Below are 19,236 nucleotides of genomic sequence, written 5' to 3'. Positions count from 1 at the left end.
AAAGCCACACAAAATGACTATAAAGAGACACCGAATGACTGCAAAGAGACACAAAACAACTACATAGACATGCAAAATGACTTTATAGACACAAAACAACTAAAAAAAAGAGGCACAAGACAATTAGAAAGACACACAAAATGATACAAACCGACTACAAAGAGACACAAAATAACTACAAAGAGACACAGAAGGACTACAAAAAGAGACAAAATAAATACAATGAGACACAGAATGACTACAAAAAGACTACAAAGAGACACAAACTGACTACAAAAAGACTACAAAGAGACACAGAATGACTACAAAAAGACTACAAAGAGACACAGAATGACTACAAAGAGACACAGAATGACTACAAAAAGATTACAAAGAGACACAGAATGACTACAAAGAAACACAAAACAACACCAAAAGAAGCTAAACAACTATAAAATCTGTATCTTCCTCCTATTTAGAAGGCGTCTCATAATGTGCCTATGAACACACCACATGTTAAATGTTTGTGTCTAGTTAGTGATGACAAACATAAGATACATTGTCATTTATCTACATGACAATAGCACATCTTTATTTTTTAAATTTAACTTTTGATTAACATAGACACAAACAAAAAAGAGACAGACTCTTAAAGCCCGCTGCACTGCAAAAAAGGTGTGTAGAAAAACAAGATAAAAACACTAAATCTGAGGGAAATGATCTTGCTGCATGGACAGATAGTTTACCTTGACAAGATTTCTTAAACTAAGATTGTTAAATCTAGAAATAAGCATGTTGAACGCTTTAAATAAGAAATTAACTCTTAAAACAAGATAAATGATCTAAGACTTCTAAATCTAAAGTTTTTTTTTATCTTGGTAAGAAACAAATAATTTGCAGGTCACTCTGCTCGGGCCAGTTCATCGCTGCTGGCAGCTTTAATTTATCTTGTTTTAAGAGTTAATTTCTTATTCTAAGTGTTCAACATGCTTATTTCTAGATTTAACAATCTTAAATCTTGTCAAGGTAAATTATCTGTCCATGCAGCAAGATCATTTCCCTCAGATTTAGTGTTTTTATCTTGTTTTTAGACACACAAAAAACACTTTTTTGCAGTGTGGTGGAAACAACTCCCACAAGTTTCTTTAGAAAAAATGTTTGTGAGCAACTGTGTTCTACTGTGACGAACCAGAAAAACAGACGGTGTCTAATGCCACAAATAACATACAAGCATCTTAGAGAGGCTGGGTAGAGGCAACAGTTTTTTCCCTTTTGGGATCATGAATTCCTACTTTCTCTAACAGCAGTGTAACTGTCAGTGAAACTCACTGAGGGCAGATCGTGGCGGGCTGTGGGAAACTTCTCTGTGGAGGTCTCTGGGCCTGTAGGCTCCGTGCATCACCAGCGATCCCAGTTCCAGGCTCTTGGGGCTGGGTGTTTTCCCCAACTCCAGACCCTTAGGCTTGGAGGTCAGGTTCAAGGGCTGACTGGCTTCCTAAACACACAGTGAGAGCAGATGAGCAGGGGTGGGGCCACACACACACATTCAGATGTAACCGCAAAGGGCAAGGGTGTGCATGTATTCCGGTTATGCACGGCAGATTTGGCATGTCGGAGCGCATCTGTCACACCTTTGTCAAGTCTGTGGTCTTTTGTCTTCACGTTCACCTCATCCTTTCTTCTCTTTTGTTTATCTAACTGTGTTGGTCTATCTCCGCTTGAGAACCAGCCGTGCAAATATAGTTCATGACACATACACGCACAGGCACACACACACACACACACACACACACACACACACACACACACACCTATGCCACACACATTTGAACAGAGGGTGTGGTGCATTAAAAAGCTTTTTCAGCCTCCCACCAGAGAAGTACATTATCTGTTTAATCTAGGAGGAATTAACTCTTTGACATCCCTTAAAAACATTCACACAGTACAGAGTACATACACATTCTGTACACTATACCAGTAGTTCTCAACCTTTTTGAGTCACGACCCCCAATTTAACATGCATGTTGTCCGCGATCCCCGCTCACTGAACAGAATCTCACAGTTCAGATCATACAAACTCAGTTGATACGACATATTTTGGACAAATAATGAAGCAGACAAGAACTAAAACATCTCTCTGTCTGTGCATTTATATATTTTTATATTTTATTGTTACTTTTAATCTAAGTCCTTTGCTATAAGTTTAAAGGTTCATTCTGACCTCCTGAGTGTGTAATAGTCAGCTTCAAGACAGAGACTCCTTGGAAAGTAATAACTTGATACTTTGGGATTTGTCAGAAAAGACATAAAATTACCCAAAAAAGAATTAAATTGACCACAAAATGACACAAAAAATTACATAAAATTAAGCAAAAAAGGACTCAAATTGACCAAAAAATGACCACAAAAAGACACAAATTGACCAAAAAAGACACAAATTGACCACAAAATGATAAAAAAAAAAGACACAAAATGACCAAAAAAAGACCCAAAATTACCAAAAAAAGACACAAAATGACTAAGAAAAAGACACAAAATGACTCAGAAAAAGACATTAAATGACCAAAAAGACTAAAACACATTAACACGTGAACACTTTAACACAGTGGACACAGAGTTGACTTCCAAAATGATTTGGTGATCCCCAGAAATCATCTCGCTACCCCAATTGGAGTCAGGACCCCAAGATTGAAAATTGCTGCACTATACAAAAACAAGTTTTTTTACACTGATATGAACAATTAAATGGCCGACACACAAGATATATACAGTACTGTAGTGATATTGTACCTGTCGGAAGGAACCACTGCTCCTCTTGACGGGGGCGGAGTGAGGGCTCGGCAGCAGCGGCATGGGATAGTCGACGGCTGTAAAAGGTGTAAAATTTTATAGATGAAAAAAACACTTGAATACCTGTGTGGTAACTTGATTCGACTGAAGGTTTCTGACTCACTAATTCTGACTCATTTTGATGGCAGAACACTGCTAACTGTAATGTCATATAAATGCCATGACACATTTTATGTTATTTTTACATTTTAGTCAACTAAAATGTGCACCATAGAGTAATAAAGTCTACGGCTCGCCATCTTAACCTCTAAATTTTGCCAACATCAAGTCTAGTTTTGAGTTTCCCTTTGCTTCCAAATCTCCTGAGATATTTCTTCAGTGTCCAGCCTCTCGTTTGCACTTGGATCCTGATTGCATTCTGACAAAATCTTACTAATAAATGCTCATTATGACCTGTTAGTATTGTTGGTAGGGCAATGTATACTCAGTAGGCTGTTTCATCTTCTTTATAAGGCTCAAAATATGGTTTGTTCTTTGGCCAACAGTGGCTCTTTAGTTAGTAAAGGTTGCCGACCCCTGCCCGAAAGCAATGAATGGTAAATAGAGGAAGTAAGACATTTTCAAATAAATAATAATAAAAATGATATAACGATGGCGATCAAATACATTTTTCAATATATGAAATGTTTTTCTGCAACTTTTCACAGGTCAGTCTTATGTATGCCATTCTAGCAGCTTTAAGCTCTTTAAAAATATTCCCTTTTTCTTTTGGCCAATCACAACTAATTCTATCCAGTTTTCTATTGTCTTAATGTTCTGTATAGTCTATATTTGATTAGTCCGTGGAATTTTAAAAAGTCCACCATGGAATTTGAGATATTTTACCATGGAATTCTGGGTCACTAAGTCATATGTCCAAAGTCAGTTTTAGGCTAACTACATTTGCGGAAAATTAAGGTAAAGCATTTGACACTATGTAACTCATGTTGTAGTAGAATTTGAATAATTCAGAAAGCAATGGAGTATTGTGCCTTAGCTGGCTATCATAATAGCTAACATTAGTTTGCTAACATTCAACCTGTCATTTCTGGTGGACATAGAGTGCTAAAATAATCATATGTGTTTAAATCTAAATCTTAATCTTTTAGCTTGCAACAGGTAAATCTTTTAGCTATCAACAGGTAAATATTTGAGCTAGCAACAGGTACATCTTTTAGCTAGCAACAGGTATTTTGTTAGAATTTCAGCACATGCTTGTGTATTTTGGCACCGACAGTGCTAATGAGGGTTAGCTCACATTTACTCGGGTGACCTGGTTGGGGAGCGTGTCTATGTTCCCTGGGTCCTATTTTCCCCTCTTTGTATGAGACAGATCTAATTAAACAAATTAAATGAAATATTATTAGAGGTAAATGTTTAATGAGATTTTGTTTTAAAATCTCCACAAGAGTGCACAATACAATGGAGAACAGGTAGGATAATAAAAGGAAAAAGCTAAGCCTCGATGCAAGACAATATGATTAGGGGTGGGAATATACAAACATGAGTAATCCTAGATTTAAAAAGCAAAAAAATGAACTGCAAAGTAACCAGAAAGTAGCTGCTGTGCAAATTTAAGTTTTGTGCTGCTTGAGCTAAGGTGGGCCATGTGACGGTAGGCCTGATGGCCATGCTGAGAGTCTACCGTAAAGATTGATAGATTGCGGGGAACATAGGACCCAGGGAACATAGGGATGACCCCACCTGGTTAGCAGTGCTAACAGTGCTAACAATGGCAACTGGGGCAACCTTATTTTTTACAGCCTATGGTGCAGACAGAGTGTCATTTGTTTGGTGTATGGCGTTGTTGCAGAAGCCAGATTATTATTGGTGGCAATCACTGTATAAGAACCACTCGCACCACTCTTGCGCATGCCTGGCTCGGGCAGTGCACAGTGCAGAGTGGTGGCCGTTAGCTAGTTATCCAGTGCATACTGTACATGGGAAGGAGGGGGGAGCAACAATTTAAAATCTCACATGCAATTCTATGCACTAACATGCACATGCAGCCTGCCTTGCTTCAATTACAACACACAGGTGTTTGACCTTCATTACCTTATCCAGGATGCCATTACTTCATTATATCTTAACATATCAAATAGCTGTTTGCTGTTATAATAATTGAATCTAACTTAGCTCACCTTTAAACAATATGACAACATTGGTTTAGGGAGGTTTATTGTCTTTGTATTATTGCAGCCTTGGAGTTACATTGGCTCAACAACTGTTAGCTCTTCACCCAGGTAAGGCTCACTGCAAATGTAAGTTCTAATTAGTTTTAACACAAACAAGTGACAGCCATGAAACTCATTGTGCAATAGAATGTTTTATATTAAGCAGTAACATTACTCACAGCATGGGTAAAAATGATGTGAAGGTTATATGAGAATGTGCAAACTAAAACAAGACACTACCAAAATTAAATTTAATAGTAAAGCCTTACTCTGTCCATACCTTCAAAGAAAAGACAACCTCAAATGTGGCTATAGTTGAACTCTTTCATAAAACCCAACAGTCCTTCAGTAATAGTTTTACATTCATCTGTCAAAACATTCCAAAGCACTCAAAGCAAATGAATGGCTATCCTTAAATTCCGCCTACAATGTTTTAAAGATTGGCCTTGTGTCTTTTAGGTTTGAAAAGAAAGAGGAGACAAGGTCACCCATGAGCACAGCTTTTAAGACTTGTAAAAGAAGACTGCACAAAGCTGGAGCTTTCTAAGCTGTACCCTCTAAAGCCTGCAAACTGTACAAGCATAAGTGTGTGAAAGCTACTATCAACCATATTGTTCAACTGAAGTCTGCATTTGTAGATCACTAATGCTTTTCCATTTCTTTTAAAGTAGGCCTTGAGTTGAAGAACATAAATATGTTAAAGATTTTCTTTAAAAACCCCGAGTGAGAAGAAGCGTAGAATGGACCACAACACATGGAATTGACAGGTTTTCAGCTCAAAGTTTCAGGTCTTCACAGCACATAATGACTCTCAGAGAAGCTGAGTGTTTATTCTGTCTTCACAACAGGGAATGGAAGGACAGGCTATGAAAGAAGTGACCTAACCTCAATGTTCCCAGCACTAAGCCTGAAGGCTTTTTAAATATCACAATGGTAGAACATAGAATACAATACAGATCGTTATTGAGTCCATGATAAATCGCATAATTCATTCATTCATGCGGGGGGCTGGAACTGATCCCAGCTGACATTGGGCAAAAGGCAGGGTACACTCTGGACAGGTCTAAAGACTATCACAGGGCTGACACGTAGGCCCCGTTTACACGAGGATGCTTGTGGGTAAAAACGACAAAATATTTTATCGGAAGTGCCTTTCGTTTAGACGGTGACAGTGTTTTTGGGGCTTTAAAACACAAAAATCTGAAACCAGCCTCCAGAATGTAAAACTGTAATCCGCTCCGCCGTAGCGTGTCCGTCTACACTGCCAAGACACAAAACTCTGCTCAGATCTGCTCACGTCACGTACACGTTTACGTCACATCCATGCTCCAGTACAGGAAATAAACAAACATGTGGGATTATTTCCATGCGTCGGACCTTCAAGCTACTCTGGCAGCTCTAATAAATTTACAGGAGTCTTTCCAGCAAATGTAAAGGATATGTACAGATAGTATTAGTGAACAGAGAAGGATCTGGAATTACCTCTATCACATTTTGGATGCACCAATTGTTGCGAGGCGAGCCAGACGGCTTTCGACGAGACCTGGGAGATCTAGTGGATGGTGGAGAACTTTGTGGAAGGAGTAGCTGATGAAAATGCGTGGCGTGTGCACCCCATTTACCATTTTTGCCATTTAAACGTAGCCATCGAGAGAGACAATCACACTCTCATTCACACACCAATTAATGTATTAATGCATGTTTTTGTACTGTGAGAGAACATGTTAACTCCACACAGAAGAGCCCCAAATAATTGAACGTTGCCAGAACTAAAAGGCAAAACTCAATCGCAAAGGCACAGTTTAGCACCCAGACAGAGTTATTTTGTTGTTCATATTTAAAGAAGACAGCACTGTAACACCGTAACAGCGTTTTCAATGAATTTACCATAAATATCTATAATACGGGTCACTACATTATATAGGGATGGTTTGACTACAGAGAAGAGAATGACGGCTCACTGGCCGCAGTCAAACTTCTGGGTCACGTAAACCGTATTAAAATCAAATTCAGTCCTGGTGCCCGTTTTTCCATTTCGTATTTTTAATCTGAGCCTAATATTGAAATATGAAAAAACAAGCATTTTTTTTTGTGCTATAATAAAAAATAAAAATAAAAATAAATAACCAGTCAATTTTTCGTTATTTGACTTTTGATTGCCTATTAAAATTGGAAAGAATGAATGGTTCACGGATTAGATTGTTCTGAATCCAACTGTGGCACCAAGCATTGAAATCAAATCAAATCAGACCAAATGAAAATGCTGTGTTGTTAAGACAGCCACCTATAGACTCTGTATTTAAAAAAATGTGATTTGTCATATTAGGCTATGTAAATGAACCCACTCTGCTAGCTTGATGACTGACCTGGCTTGCAGGGGATGGGTTGCAGAGGCATGGTCATCTGGGGGTCAGAGGTGACGGAGAGCGACTGAGCGTTGGGGTGGAAAGCCGGGATCATCACATAGGGCATGTTCACCTGCTGGGGCAAGACAGCACAAATGCACCTTACATAAAAATTCCTCTGGAACACAGATTGTTGATCTGCAATGAGAGCGTCTCATTTGTAAATAGGATCTCATGTGCATCAAGTGCATGTGCAGGTCATGATGAGAGCTGACCTGGATCTGCTGCTGAAGCAGGTTGATCTTGTGCTGCTGCTGGATCAGCTGCTGCTGCTGCTTGGCGATCTGAGACACAAGACATGTTCATTCTTTCACACATCCTGTCAGTATGTGGCAGACACACACAAGTACACACAGTGTGGGAGACCACAGCAGAATGCATGAATCCAAGTTAATACATTAATACTGAAATGACAGCAATGCTGGGTGCATTTACTACATTACTACATATTGTATATGTAAGGGTTAATGCCAGATGAGGTGTCCACTATCAGTGATTAATGTAGACCTATGACAGGGAGGCCAGACATTCCTTATTCTGGACACCTCAAAGGGCATTAACCTGCTAATACCATGGTCACTTGCCAAAGAAAAAGAAAAGAAGTATTAATTTGAGCATTTTGCAATCAAAAGTTTTTCATAAGCCACAACTCAGTGTCACAGGAAACACCTGAGGGTGTGACTAATGCCTGGAACAATGATTCGGAACAGAATGCTGAATTAACCTCAGCAAAGCATTCACACCTGAGCCGTTTGGTCTGCTTGAAAAGAACTCTAATGAACTCTGGTGCAGAGCAAAGAACGAAACTCTGGTCCGCTAAAAACTGGGGTCAAGGTAGTAGCAGGCTTGGAAAATGTCTCGTGGACAGACGTGCTCTAATGATAAAGTAAAGGCCCTGTTCCAAATATGGTCAGACGATCACAGAACACAGCTGCTTGTGGCTACACAGAAAAACAAAAACTATTCAAATTATTTAGCGGGTCCGTGACTTGATTAGAAAGAAAGTTCACCACTGAATCTCATCCATCAGACCAGTGGTTCTCAAATGGGGGTCTGCGTACCCCTGGGGGTACGTGAAGGAACTCCAGGGGGTACGTGAGATTTTAAAATATACATTTAAAAAGGAGCATCCATGCAGAAATCCTTTAAAAATAATTATTTAATAAATATTTTAGGAAAATATAAGTATAAGTTCATAAAATTAATTTTATATTCAGTAGGCTATTCAATTTCCTGATCCTAAAAACCCAGAGTGTCCCCCATACCAGGATGGTTGGACCCAACCTGTCATTTGCCACCTGGCATCACCTGTCAATCACTGGAAAACTCAAAGATGGAGTCGTGGTTGAAGCGCAGCAGTTATAGTTTTAAATGGTTATATGCTCACTGTGTTTACTACATTAGTTTGAATCACTACATTATAGTGATGAGAAATATTTGCAATAAATTTAGTCATGGATTATTAATGCTTTAGGGGGTACTTGGCTGAAAAAAGGTTGAGAACCACTGTGTCAGAGTATATCAAATCAAATCAAACCAAACTTTATTTCTATAGCACTTTTCATACATAGAAATGTAACACAAAGTGCTTTACAAAAAATAAGAATAAAAACAGACAATAAAAATGACAAAACCAACCCCTCCCATCCCCACATACACATCTGTATGTACACACACGCACACAAACACACACTCAGACTCACACACAGCACATCTTACTATGTATATGAAAGCGACCTCAGATACTTGGTTCCTCATTTAGTTCCTTGGATTCTTTTGTTTCTGGGTCTCTTAGGTTATTTTCATCAACATAACAGACAGTATAGAAACTGAAAATGAACATCCTGTTTGTAAGTTTGATGAGAATGATAGTAGACACTTTGTAGATGTTGGCGTCCTGTGATTGGACAGCTGTCAGTGGTACTGTACCTGTTCCTGCTGTTGTCGTGCCAGCTCCATCTGCTGCTGCTGTTTCTCCAGCAGCAGGGCGGCCATGTTCCTCTGCTCAGAGTGGGCTCCCAGCAGCTGCTCCCTCAGACCGCTCAGCTGGTTGATCATCATCAGCAGCTGGAGCTCCTTTTCTGCCAGAGCCTCCTGGGTACCTGGAGGGGTCACAGGGTCCCCCAAAACATCACTAAATATATATTTCATGATAAACTGTGTCATGGTCAGTGTTCATATTTGTATCATTTGTAAGCAAGGTAATGAATTACAATTTGAAAGTGGCCATAGCCCATATTTTTTAGAACAATGTATCAAATTAAATGTTTGAACTGGGTCACACTGCAAAAAAGGTGTGTCTAAAAACAAGATAAAAACACTAAATCTGAGGGAAATGATCTTGCTGCATGGACAGATAATTTCACTTGACAAGATTTCTTAAATTAAGATTATTAAATCTAGAAATAAGCATACACTTAAAATAAGAAATTAACTCATAAAACATGAAATAATATGAGATAATCTGTCCATGCAGAAAGATAATTTCCCTCAGATTTAGTGGTTTTATCTTGGACACCTTTTTTGCAGTGCAGTGATGGAAAATTATATGTTTATATATTCATATTTATAGTGACTTTCAGCTGTCTGACGCATAACTTTCCTGTTCTCAAATTCACTCACAAGGCTGTCATTGTGTGTTTTTTCCCACAGCAGGAAGCCGTTTTCAGAGAAAAAGCACTAAAACCAAGTGAACACTAGCTGCTCAGCATCAAACAGCACATAGACACATTTAGAGACTAGCTGTTGAACATGGTGTAGAATTAAGCAGCTAAAGAGGCAGATGTTAACCCAGTTTTTACATTTTTATTTCTACCTCTACATGATGTTTTTCTGCGCTGCCTACTTCTCGCTAGGGCTGGACGATATATATAGATATAAAAGATTTATCGATATATTTTTAAATGTGATATGGAATTAGACCATATCGCTATATGGATATAGTTCATTTTCAATCATATAGTTCAGTTCAATTTTTTTATTTTATTTATATTTATTTTTATTTATCTTCGAGAGATTCTACCAGACTACCTGAATTTCCCCTCGGTGATAAATAAAGTAATTTTGATTTTATTTTATTTTATTTTATTTGAAATTCTGCCCTTACTAGGGTTTGTCATATTTAGTTATTTTGTGATGTTCGTTATTCTTATCTCATATAAATATATTTATTTCGGAAAAAAATTGTATTTCATAGGTTATTTTTATTAAAGATATTTTTTTTATTTGAATGTGCACTTTATGGAGCTTTGATTTTTTTTAAAAAGGTACTCCTGTTGTTTTACAGTATTTATGTTCACTTAACCCATTTAAGCCTGGAAAGCATTACCGCATTTCTACCATTAAAACCGGGAGCGCTGTTGTGTTATTCTACCATTAAGGCCGGGAAGGTGGATACGTCGTTTTGTAGTATTTGTATTTTTTTCCACCTATTTTCGGTCTCTTGGCCAATGAAATGCATCAGAATACATGTGGGAGTGTCACAATGCAACATGGGACTTTTCCAGAACTTTGAAATCATGGCGGAAGACGACTATAGCGGAGGAGCTCAGAAGTAAGTGACGGAAGCGATCTTGGTGAAAATAGTGCAGATTATATTTTTTGCTGTTTCAGACTTTGAACCCTCGGAACCAATCGACCGGGATTTATGGATGAGGAATATGTTTTTAGACGAAATATTTTCAAGAACAGACCATCTGGCCATCTGGAGATAATAACAATATTAATAATAATAATAATAATAATAATAATAATAATAATACTAATTGATTGTGATGCTGATATAAGAAATCATGGCTGTTTATGTCTTATATTACTTTATGCATCATTGAGTACCCTGAAAAGTGCAATATAGATAAAATGTATTATTATTATTTATTATTTATTATTATTATTATTATTATTATTATGATAATTATTATAATTATTTTTATTACAGTAGGCTAATGAGAACTATGTCTATTTCTTCCAATGGTCATATCATGTTTGCATCTTGCTAATGGGCATGTATCATGCATAGGATTTTTATTCAGTCAAATGTAACATTTGCTGAGTTTGTTGATTTTTTAAAAAACTTTACTGAAGGTTTGGACAAAATAAACTCAACTTTTCATGAAAGCCACGGGTATAAGCTGTCAAATACTTTTTGAATTTCATTTCTATCTGCTACAGAGGCTGAAAAATCTTTTGTTGAATTTCCAGAAAAACTTCAGGTTTTAGGGGGTTCTTTCAAAATCGCCCAGAGGTTTTCCAGGCATTTTTTCCAGGCGTTTTAGGCCTTAATGGGTTAAATAAACAGTTTCAATAAAACTACTTGTGACATGTCATATTTGACTTTGACTTTGACTGAACATTTGCTCTCACTTTGCGATAAAAATATCAGGATATATTATATATCGATATTCAGCCCAAATATATCAAGATATGACTTTTGGATCATATCGCCCAGCCCTACTTCTTGCCTCGAATGTTTTCATTAACACATTTTCGTGACTGTTGAGCTGTAAGTTTGAGAAAGTTTGTGACCCAGCTGCCATGTTTGTCTTTTTTGAAAACAGACCAAGTCAACCCCAGTTTGCATGTGTCAAAAATGAGCTGAGAGGTTCAAGACAAAACACATTAGTCTAGACAGCATACAGACAGGTTTTAAATAGGCTGCAGATAATATCTGGCCCATTGAATAGAATAGAAAGAATTACCAGCTTTTTTTGTTACAGATCACCATATTATACCCTACAAAGTCTAACTGCAGTAACTGGCAAATGGTTAAACTGAGAAAAACTGCTTTAAAGTTTTCAACATGTTTTAACTGGCCAGCCAAATTGGTTATATGTAGATAAGTGATATGACACTTATTTCTACATGTATTGATGATGTCATTTTCATGCTCAAAAATCATGACCTTTGACCCCAAAAACATAGTTACTGCATTGCTATAAAAGGTTCTAATAGTTTTCAGTGAATAAACATTTTCAAATTGAAAACATTTTTAAAAGTGTATTCAAAAGTGTTAAACAACTCTATTCAAACATTTGTGTAATTTAGACTAAATATTATAAAGAAAATGTTATATTTTAGTCTTAATATAATTGTAACCCACTTTTTATACTTCATCACTATCTAGATAATGATTTCCCTTTCAAATAAACTTATAATTTATATTATTTTTATGTTTAAATTAGTATATATATCCAAAGCAGACCGTGGCAAGTGCAATTACTGCTTGGTTTTTAGTTGGATTTTGTGGTTTTTATATAATTATTTCTCTGAAATAAAGCAAAATTGAAATCTAAAACTTTGTCACAAGATAAAACAGACATCAAGGAGTTCATTTGTAGTTATAACTAAATTTTGACCAAAAATTTAGTTACTGCAGTTAGACTTTGTAGGGCAGAATAGACATAATGTTTTTCTGGATTGAAACCTTCCTCCTTCAACAAGGACTATTTGGTTTCATGCTAATTCTAAAGATGATTTATTTATCATCTACAAGCAAGGAAACAACTATATAACAGAGGAAAGTAAATACTGAGACACTCAGATAACTGCAAACCACTAAGTGTGGTTACGACAGTGGGACAGGGCGATGACATGATGGTGGTTGGGTCCCTCTGAACACTAGTGTGTGAACGTCTGCCGTCTGCTGATAATATATATAATTTGGCTGGTCAAGTCCTCCTGCTTCTGTCTCTCCAGATGTGTCTTTTTGTTTGTTTCTGTCCCGACTTACCCTCATTTTAGAAGGAACACCAGATGAAACAAACAATTTTGACAGCCAAATTATCGTAGCGGTGGTTAACCGAGTGACTGCACGCAGCTTGGTGTCTTTTGAAACAAGTGTTGTGTAACAATTTTCAGTCAACAAAGCAGATGAGGATCACTGGAAATAATATAATATATCAATGGAATAGTAATGTGTTGGGAATGAGGGTATACATCAGACCTGGGCATCGGGCGGCCCACGGGCCACATCCGGCCCGTTGACTGTCCTTGTCCGGCCAGAAATTAGTAATTAATACAACCGACGTGCTTTTATTTTGAAGGCGGTTTACGTATGTATGCCTGATCTTAGGTAGCTTAAAACATGTGTCGCTTTTTGCATAAAGTTAATAAATGCCAGAATCAACATTACAGAAATGCACAAAATCTACGCATGACACATTGCTATGTTATTAATATTATTACTACTACTATTATTATTATTATTATTATATATAGTGTTGCTGCCATTACTATTATTACTATATACTGTAATACACTACTATTATTATTATACCGGCCTTATTTATTATTATTACTATTATTATTTTTTATATATCATATTATTTTATTTATAATTATTTTATTTATTTTTATTTTATTTCATATGTTACTATTTATTATTACATATTATATATTATATACTCTACTATTATTACAATTATATACCGTCTCTTCACTAGAGCATTGTTGCCATCATATCACCAGTATAATTACCTTCATCTTGCCAACCATCCTACCAACTGATCTTCTTTTTTTAACTTCTTAAGTGTCTGTATGTTGTGTTAAGTATCTATCTATCTATATCATATATACTTATATATATATATCTATATTACTTGTTTACTGCGTAACATACATGCTCTGTATTGTTTTTGTGGTTTGAATGTATGTTTAGTAGCATTCCTGGCTGAATGACGGTCGACTCTTTAACTGATAGTTCACTAGATTTATTTAAAATCGTAGCTCCATGAAAATAAAAATAAGACATCCTAGGTCAACTTGTGAATCCACCTTAAGAGCTACGAGGAGGAAAACAATAACAAACAAGCACCTTTACTATAAGTTAAGACAACAAATATTGCCACTAATATGACAGAAGAAAATAAACTTTTACAAACCTTGTTCCTATCAGCCAGCCACTAAAGAAGCCTTTTTCATACTTTATATCAATTCTATGAATTACGACGCACTCATTATTATTTACCGTTCGTTTTTCCTTTAACCGTTCCACCTGTTATTTCCTGTCACTACCTTTCAAAATTAAAGCACACGTTTCTCACTGGACAGCACCTTTTCAAAATGAAAGCATCACAACATTGTAAAACACCTAGAAAATGAATGAAAGCTATACAATACAAAAACGCCAATAGGAGCCTTGCCAAAGGTAATTTACAGTTGTGTTTAAAATAAATGGAAAAGTGATAGGTGTATTTACTACTTTTTACTGCTATATTTGATTTACTCCACATTAACAGTCTTATCATAACATGTATTCTTATCAGTAGCAGCTCAAAACCAGATCATTTACTGTATTTTATAAAGATTTGTGGTATTGGTCATGTGGCCCCTTGCGAAAATTAATTGCCCACCCCTGGTCTACATGGTGTATAAATGGTATAAAGATGTTGGTAGTGTTTGAAAGCTGACCTTTCAGTTGTCCTGCCCCCACTGTGCTTTTATCCAGAAGTTTCTCCTTCCAGTCAGCATTCAGCAGCTTCTCAATGGTAGGCATTACTGTTAACAGAACACAACAGGTACTCAGCTGGGCTGCACCAGATGGCGTGAAAAATATATTCCGTCAAATAAAATCTATCTGACACATAACTACTTTCTCAGCCTCTCCTCTGCCTCCCTAATGGCATTGATTGAAGAAGACATTTGAGGTGGCGGAGGGCAGAGGTTGTTTGTGCCTCTGGGAGAAGTTTTGAGTGTTTGAGTGGATCGATATTTGGACAGAGAACAATCCAAGGTCAGCTAGTGAAGAGAATTTGAGAAAAATTTAAGGCGAGGAGTGTAGGCTGGTGAAAGACTTGAGGGCAGGGAGAGTCTCGGGAGCAGCTCGCAGAGCAGCCTTTTACTCCACATGTGAGGGATTGAAGAAAATCAGACAAAAAAAAGCACCCTGATCACCCCGAACCCATTCATGAAGCAAAACAACACCCTCGCTTCGCTACACAAACTGTCACTTCTATGCATCGATTTTCAGCAGACTGCATTGTTTCATTTGAATAGCAGCAGAATGTAGTGCACTTAAACACATAAGATATGGAGTCGTCAAAGTGTGGTGGGTGAGAAAATTGTATAGATGTGTGTATATGTGAGGAAGAAAGACTCCCATAGAAGGAAATCAAACCGAGATGCAGAAAGAGACAGACTGAGGAGGTGCACTGATACCAATGTTTGAAATCCAATATTGAGGTGAATGGTGAGTACTTGTTGAGGTGAATTAAGTGCAAATCCAAGTTAACAGTCTCTCGGGCTACTGAGTGCTTCAGAAACAACCTGTCTTTAAGCACAAAAACTGCATTGATTTGATTAATGTTTGCATATAAAATAATAAAGACACTATGTGTGAAGGTTGGGACAATGTCCTCCAGTGGTAGTACCCTCACTGATTGGACAATGAGATGAATGAACAGGAAGGAAGCAATACATGAAAAAATGTCTTCTTATTTTTGTTCCAATCCACAATTTGTCCTTACTTTGTTCGTACCCATTGATTTCTGAGATTCACAGAGGTTTTCTCATTCAGTTCATTTCTAAGATAAGTGGACATTTTACAAGTGGTTGAGATACTCTGATGGAAATAATAAAAAATAAAAAAACTGTTTCTTTTGACAGCCCACAAATGTGTAACCTTGTGTAAAGCATGAAACATAACATTCACATTTGAGAAATATTAAAAGAATGCATGAATATAAGATAATCAAATTAAGATTATTATATTATAGATGATATTGTAGGTTATTATATTTGTATTTATATATGACATTATTATATGTTTAGCTGGGTTTGGAAGTTTTGAAGTTCTTCACATGTCACATGTCTTTTGTTCTTCCCTTAAATATGACACACCATAGTTTGTTTTGTTTTTCAAAATAAGAGCCCCAACAGCTGATCAACATGTCTCCCTATAGAGCCACAGCATGTAAAAACCAAACTCAATTTGCCCTTAGTACGATAAACCCAAGACATTTCACAAGACGTAACAATATTTAACAAAACAAAAATCCCCAAACAAAATTTCACAAAACATAACATTTCTCAAAACACACCAACATATTTGACATTGTGAAATGTTGCTGTGTTTTCTGAAACCTTGTTTTTGTTACGTGTTTTGCTTTGAAAAATGTTGTGTTTTGATCCTCAGGTTCACCATACTTATTAGTGTTTTTAAAAAAACACATTTATTGTGATTATCAATTATAAATTAATAGGCTTGCCAAGACACTCACTCTGAACCCCCTGATGGATGCTCAAAAACAGTATAATAAAGATTATTTTTGAAAGTGCAGCTGAAGAGAGACAGGAAATGGAATGAGAGAGTCGATAAATCGAACCTGGGACACTGCAGAGAGGACTCAACCTCAACAAAGATTCTTTGAGCACGATATTCAAAACACTGGACAGAATTACCACTCAGCCTGCACAGCCACAGTTTTCTTCTAAATAACAAGAGATATGTCATCAACCTCACAAACAAGAGATATTTTCCAATTTTATCTTGCACCAAAGTGTTTTAAAGTCATTAAATGATCAATACAAGGACAGCTTCTTTTGCTGATCAGAGTATGATTGTGTGGCAGCTCTATCAGGACTGGTCCTGACACTGCAGGACACACAGTGATAACGGGACTGTGTTAAGAGTCTAGACAGACCTTCTTTGAAGTTGGATTGTCCTTCTGGTCTATCATGTGTCCTGACCTCCTTCAGTCCCATGGGGCTTTGCCTGTGAGCCAGCTCCTTACCTGGAGAGCCCTCCTGTCAGGGCACAGAAAGAGAAGGTCAACTAAGCAGGGTAAAGAACACTACATGTTTGACATGTTTCGTACACTTTGTTATAGTTTAATTTATCCATATATTTCATATTGTAATATAGTTTGGGCAAGCACCTTTCCTACTACACTCCACAGAATTTTGGTTCTTCAGAAACGTTTTGTTAGGATGGAACCATATCTGAGTCACATGCCTCATCTGGACCTCCACATACTTACTGTTCATCACATCAATATCCCTCAAATATGTGTTTTTATTTTTAAGGTATATTCAGATCATGAAAACTTTCCAAAGCATTTTAAGACTTATTTTAAATTTAATTCTCAGGTTCATTCTTATCCAACGTGTCAATCTTTACATCTTCATCCTCCAAGATTTATTACATGCAGAGGTCAATTTATTGTTCAATTTAGGGACTAAATGATGGAAAACCTTTTCCCATTGGGCACAGAACTCTATAAAATGTTTCAAAAGATTTGCTGTTGCTGTTTTAAAATTCTAATTCAAACACAAATACACTTTTATAACATGTTCATTTTTGTTTTTATATATTATTTTTGTTATTTTCATAACTTGTTGTTGATGTTTTTTCTATTATCAGTTTATTACTTTCTTATAACTATGACATTTTAGGTGGAGGCTTTAAATAAGCCCATCTGGGCTTTCTGCCTCTCCCTGCACTTTACACTTAATGTTATCTTTTCCATTTTATGTTATTCTAACTGTGCAAATAAAATAAACCTAATGCTAAACCTAAACCTAGGCATATCAAACTGTGACACCTAATATATCTGTCGACAACCTGTCCTAATATCCTTACCGAAGGGGAGCGGGAGAGCGGTGGGGTCAGCTGGCGTGCCTCCAGTGGATGATTTCCTGACCAATCACATGAGGGAGACCTCCTAGGAGGTTGAGCATTGGCAATAACTCCACCTCCTCCAATGGACTCCTCCTGTTCTACTTTGACATCAACACACGCCATGCTGACATCCCCGCCAGAGAAGAGGTGCAGTGCTGGAGGGCTGGGCTCAACCATTCTGTTGGAACACAAACACCACATACAAAACTTGGTGTCATCTGGGTGTGGTAGGGTTTGAGCACTTGCCAATTTAAAATTTGGATTTGATAGTTGATATAATGATAGCAAAGAAATCAAGAGCGCTCAAGATAACAGGAAAGCTTTTGGAATCTATACATAGATTCACATAGGGAAATATGTGGAGCACTTAAAATACTTTTTTAATGAAAAGATATTATACAGTGTGAGAGGGAAGCATGCAGCCTTTGGGGAACTCTGGGGTCCATTCATAGACATTCTGCCTTCTCTGGATTTGGTTGACCGTGACGGTGTGAACCTTCCTGGATCAACTTCAAACTAGCTCTCTGAAGGCCCCTCTTGTATAACTTTCTCATTGAGATATTCGTTGTGAGTAGAGTGTTGATTTATAAGATATGAATGTGTACATATGGGTGTATGTGTAAACTGTTTATATAGATTGTGTAGGTATAAAAATGACGGAAATTGAGAGCCATACGAGGGAGGAGGGTGGGATGGGTCTTTCATTTATTTTTATTTTTATTTTTATTTTTATTTTATTCTTCCTCGTTTAAAAAAAAAAAAATCACTATCCTTGTACGGTGTGTCTGTAAAGTTACACATTTGTGTATGCTCCTTTTGTAAAATACGACTTTCAATGTGACAAACTGTAAATGCTTACTGTACACCATAACCATACTGTAAGAATTTCTGTTAACAAAAACAAATCTTTATAAAAAAATGTATCTGTCTGTTCATCCTCTACATACTTAAATGAGGAACAAGTTAAAGCAGCTTTGTAAAAAGAGCTGGTTTGTGTTTCTGTGGTATGCTAGCAGCTCTGTGAGGCTGCACTTAGACACAGTGATGCCTGAGCTAAAAGCTACCATCAGCATGATAACATGCTTAACATGCTGATGTTTAGCAGGTATAATGTTCACCACATTCACAATCTTAGTTCAATTGGGAAGAAAATATGTCCTTCCCCTTGGAATGGCGCTACATCATCAACTAATGCTAATGCTGGCTAGCTAACTTGATAAACATGAGACAGTAT

At 36.9% G+C, this 19,236-nt stretch overlaps 1 protein-coding gene across 1 annotated transcript in view; it reads right to left on the bottom strand.

Moving 5' to 3' along the window:
* The window catches only part of LOC131968604 (transcription factor SOX-13-like), a 47,281-nt gene that overhangs the window by 15,369 nt on the left and 12,676 nt on the right, over nucleotides 1–19,236 (bottom strand). Inside the window, exons 2-9 of the mRNA XM_059329558.1 lie at nucleotides 17,964–18,180; nucleotides 17,026–17,128; nucleotides 14,795–14,881; nucleotides 9,317–9,489; nucleotides 7,603–7,671; nucleotides 7,349–7,460; nucleotides 2,770–2,846; nucleotides 1,309–1,474 (exon numbers count right to left, since the gene is read on the bottom strand). Coding sequence (XP_059185541.1) covers nucleotides 1,309–1,474; nucleotides 2,770–2,846; nucleotides 7,349–7,460; nucleotides 7,603–7,671; nucleotides 9,317–9,489; nucleotides 14,795–14,881; nucleotides 17,026–17,128; nucleotides 17,964–18,180 — 1,004 coding nt within the window. The remainder of the gene's footprint in view (nucleotides 1–1,308; nucleotides 1,475–2,769; nucleotides 2,847–7,348; nucleotides 7,461–7,602; nucleotides 7,672–9,316; nucleotides 9,490–14,794; nucleotides 14,882–17,025; nucleotides 17,129–17,963; nucleotides 18,181–19,236) is intronic.

The sequence above is a fragment of the Centropristis striata genome, chromosome 3 (genome assembly GCF_030273125.1).
Source record: "Centropristis striata isolate RG_2023a ecotype Rhode Island chromosome 3, C.striata_1.0, whole genome shotgun sequence".
NCBI lineage: Eukaryota > Metazoa > Chordata > Actinopteri > Perciformes > Serranidae > Centropristis > Centropristis striata.
This window is presented reverse-complemented; position numbering and strand designations above follow the sequence as displayed.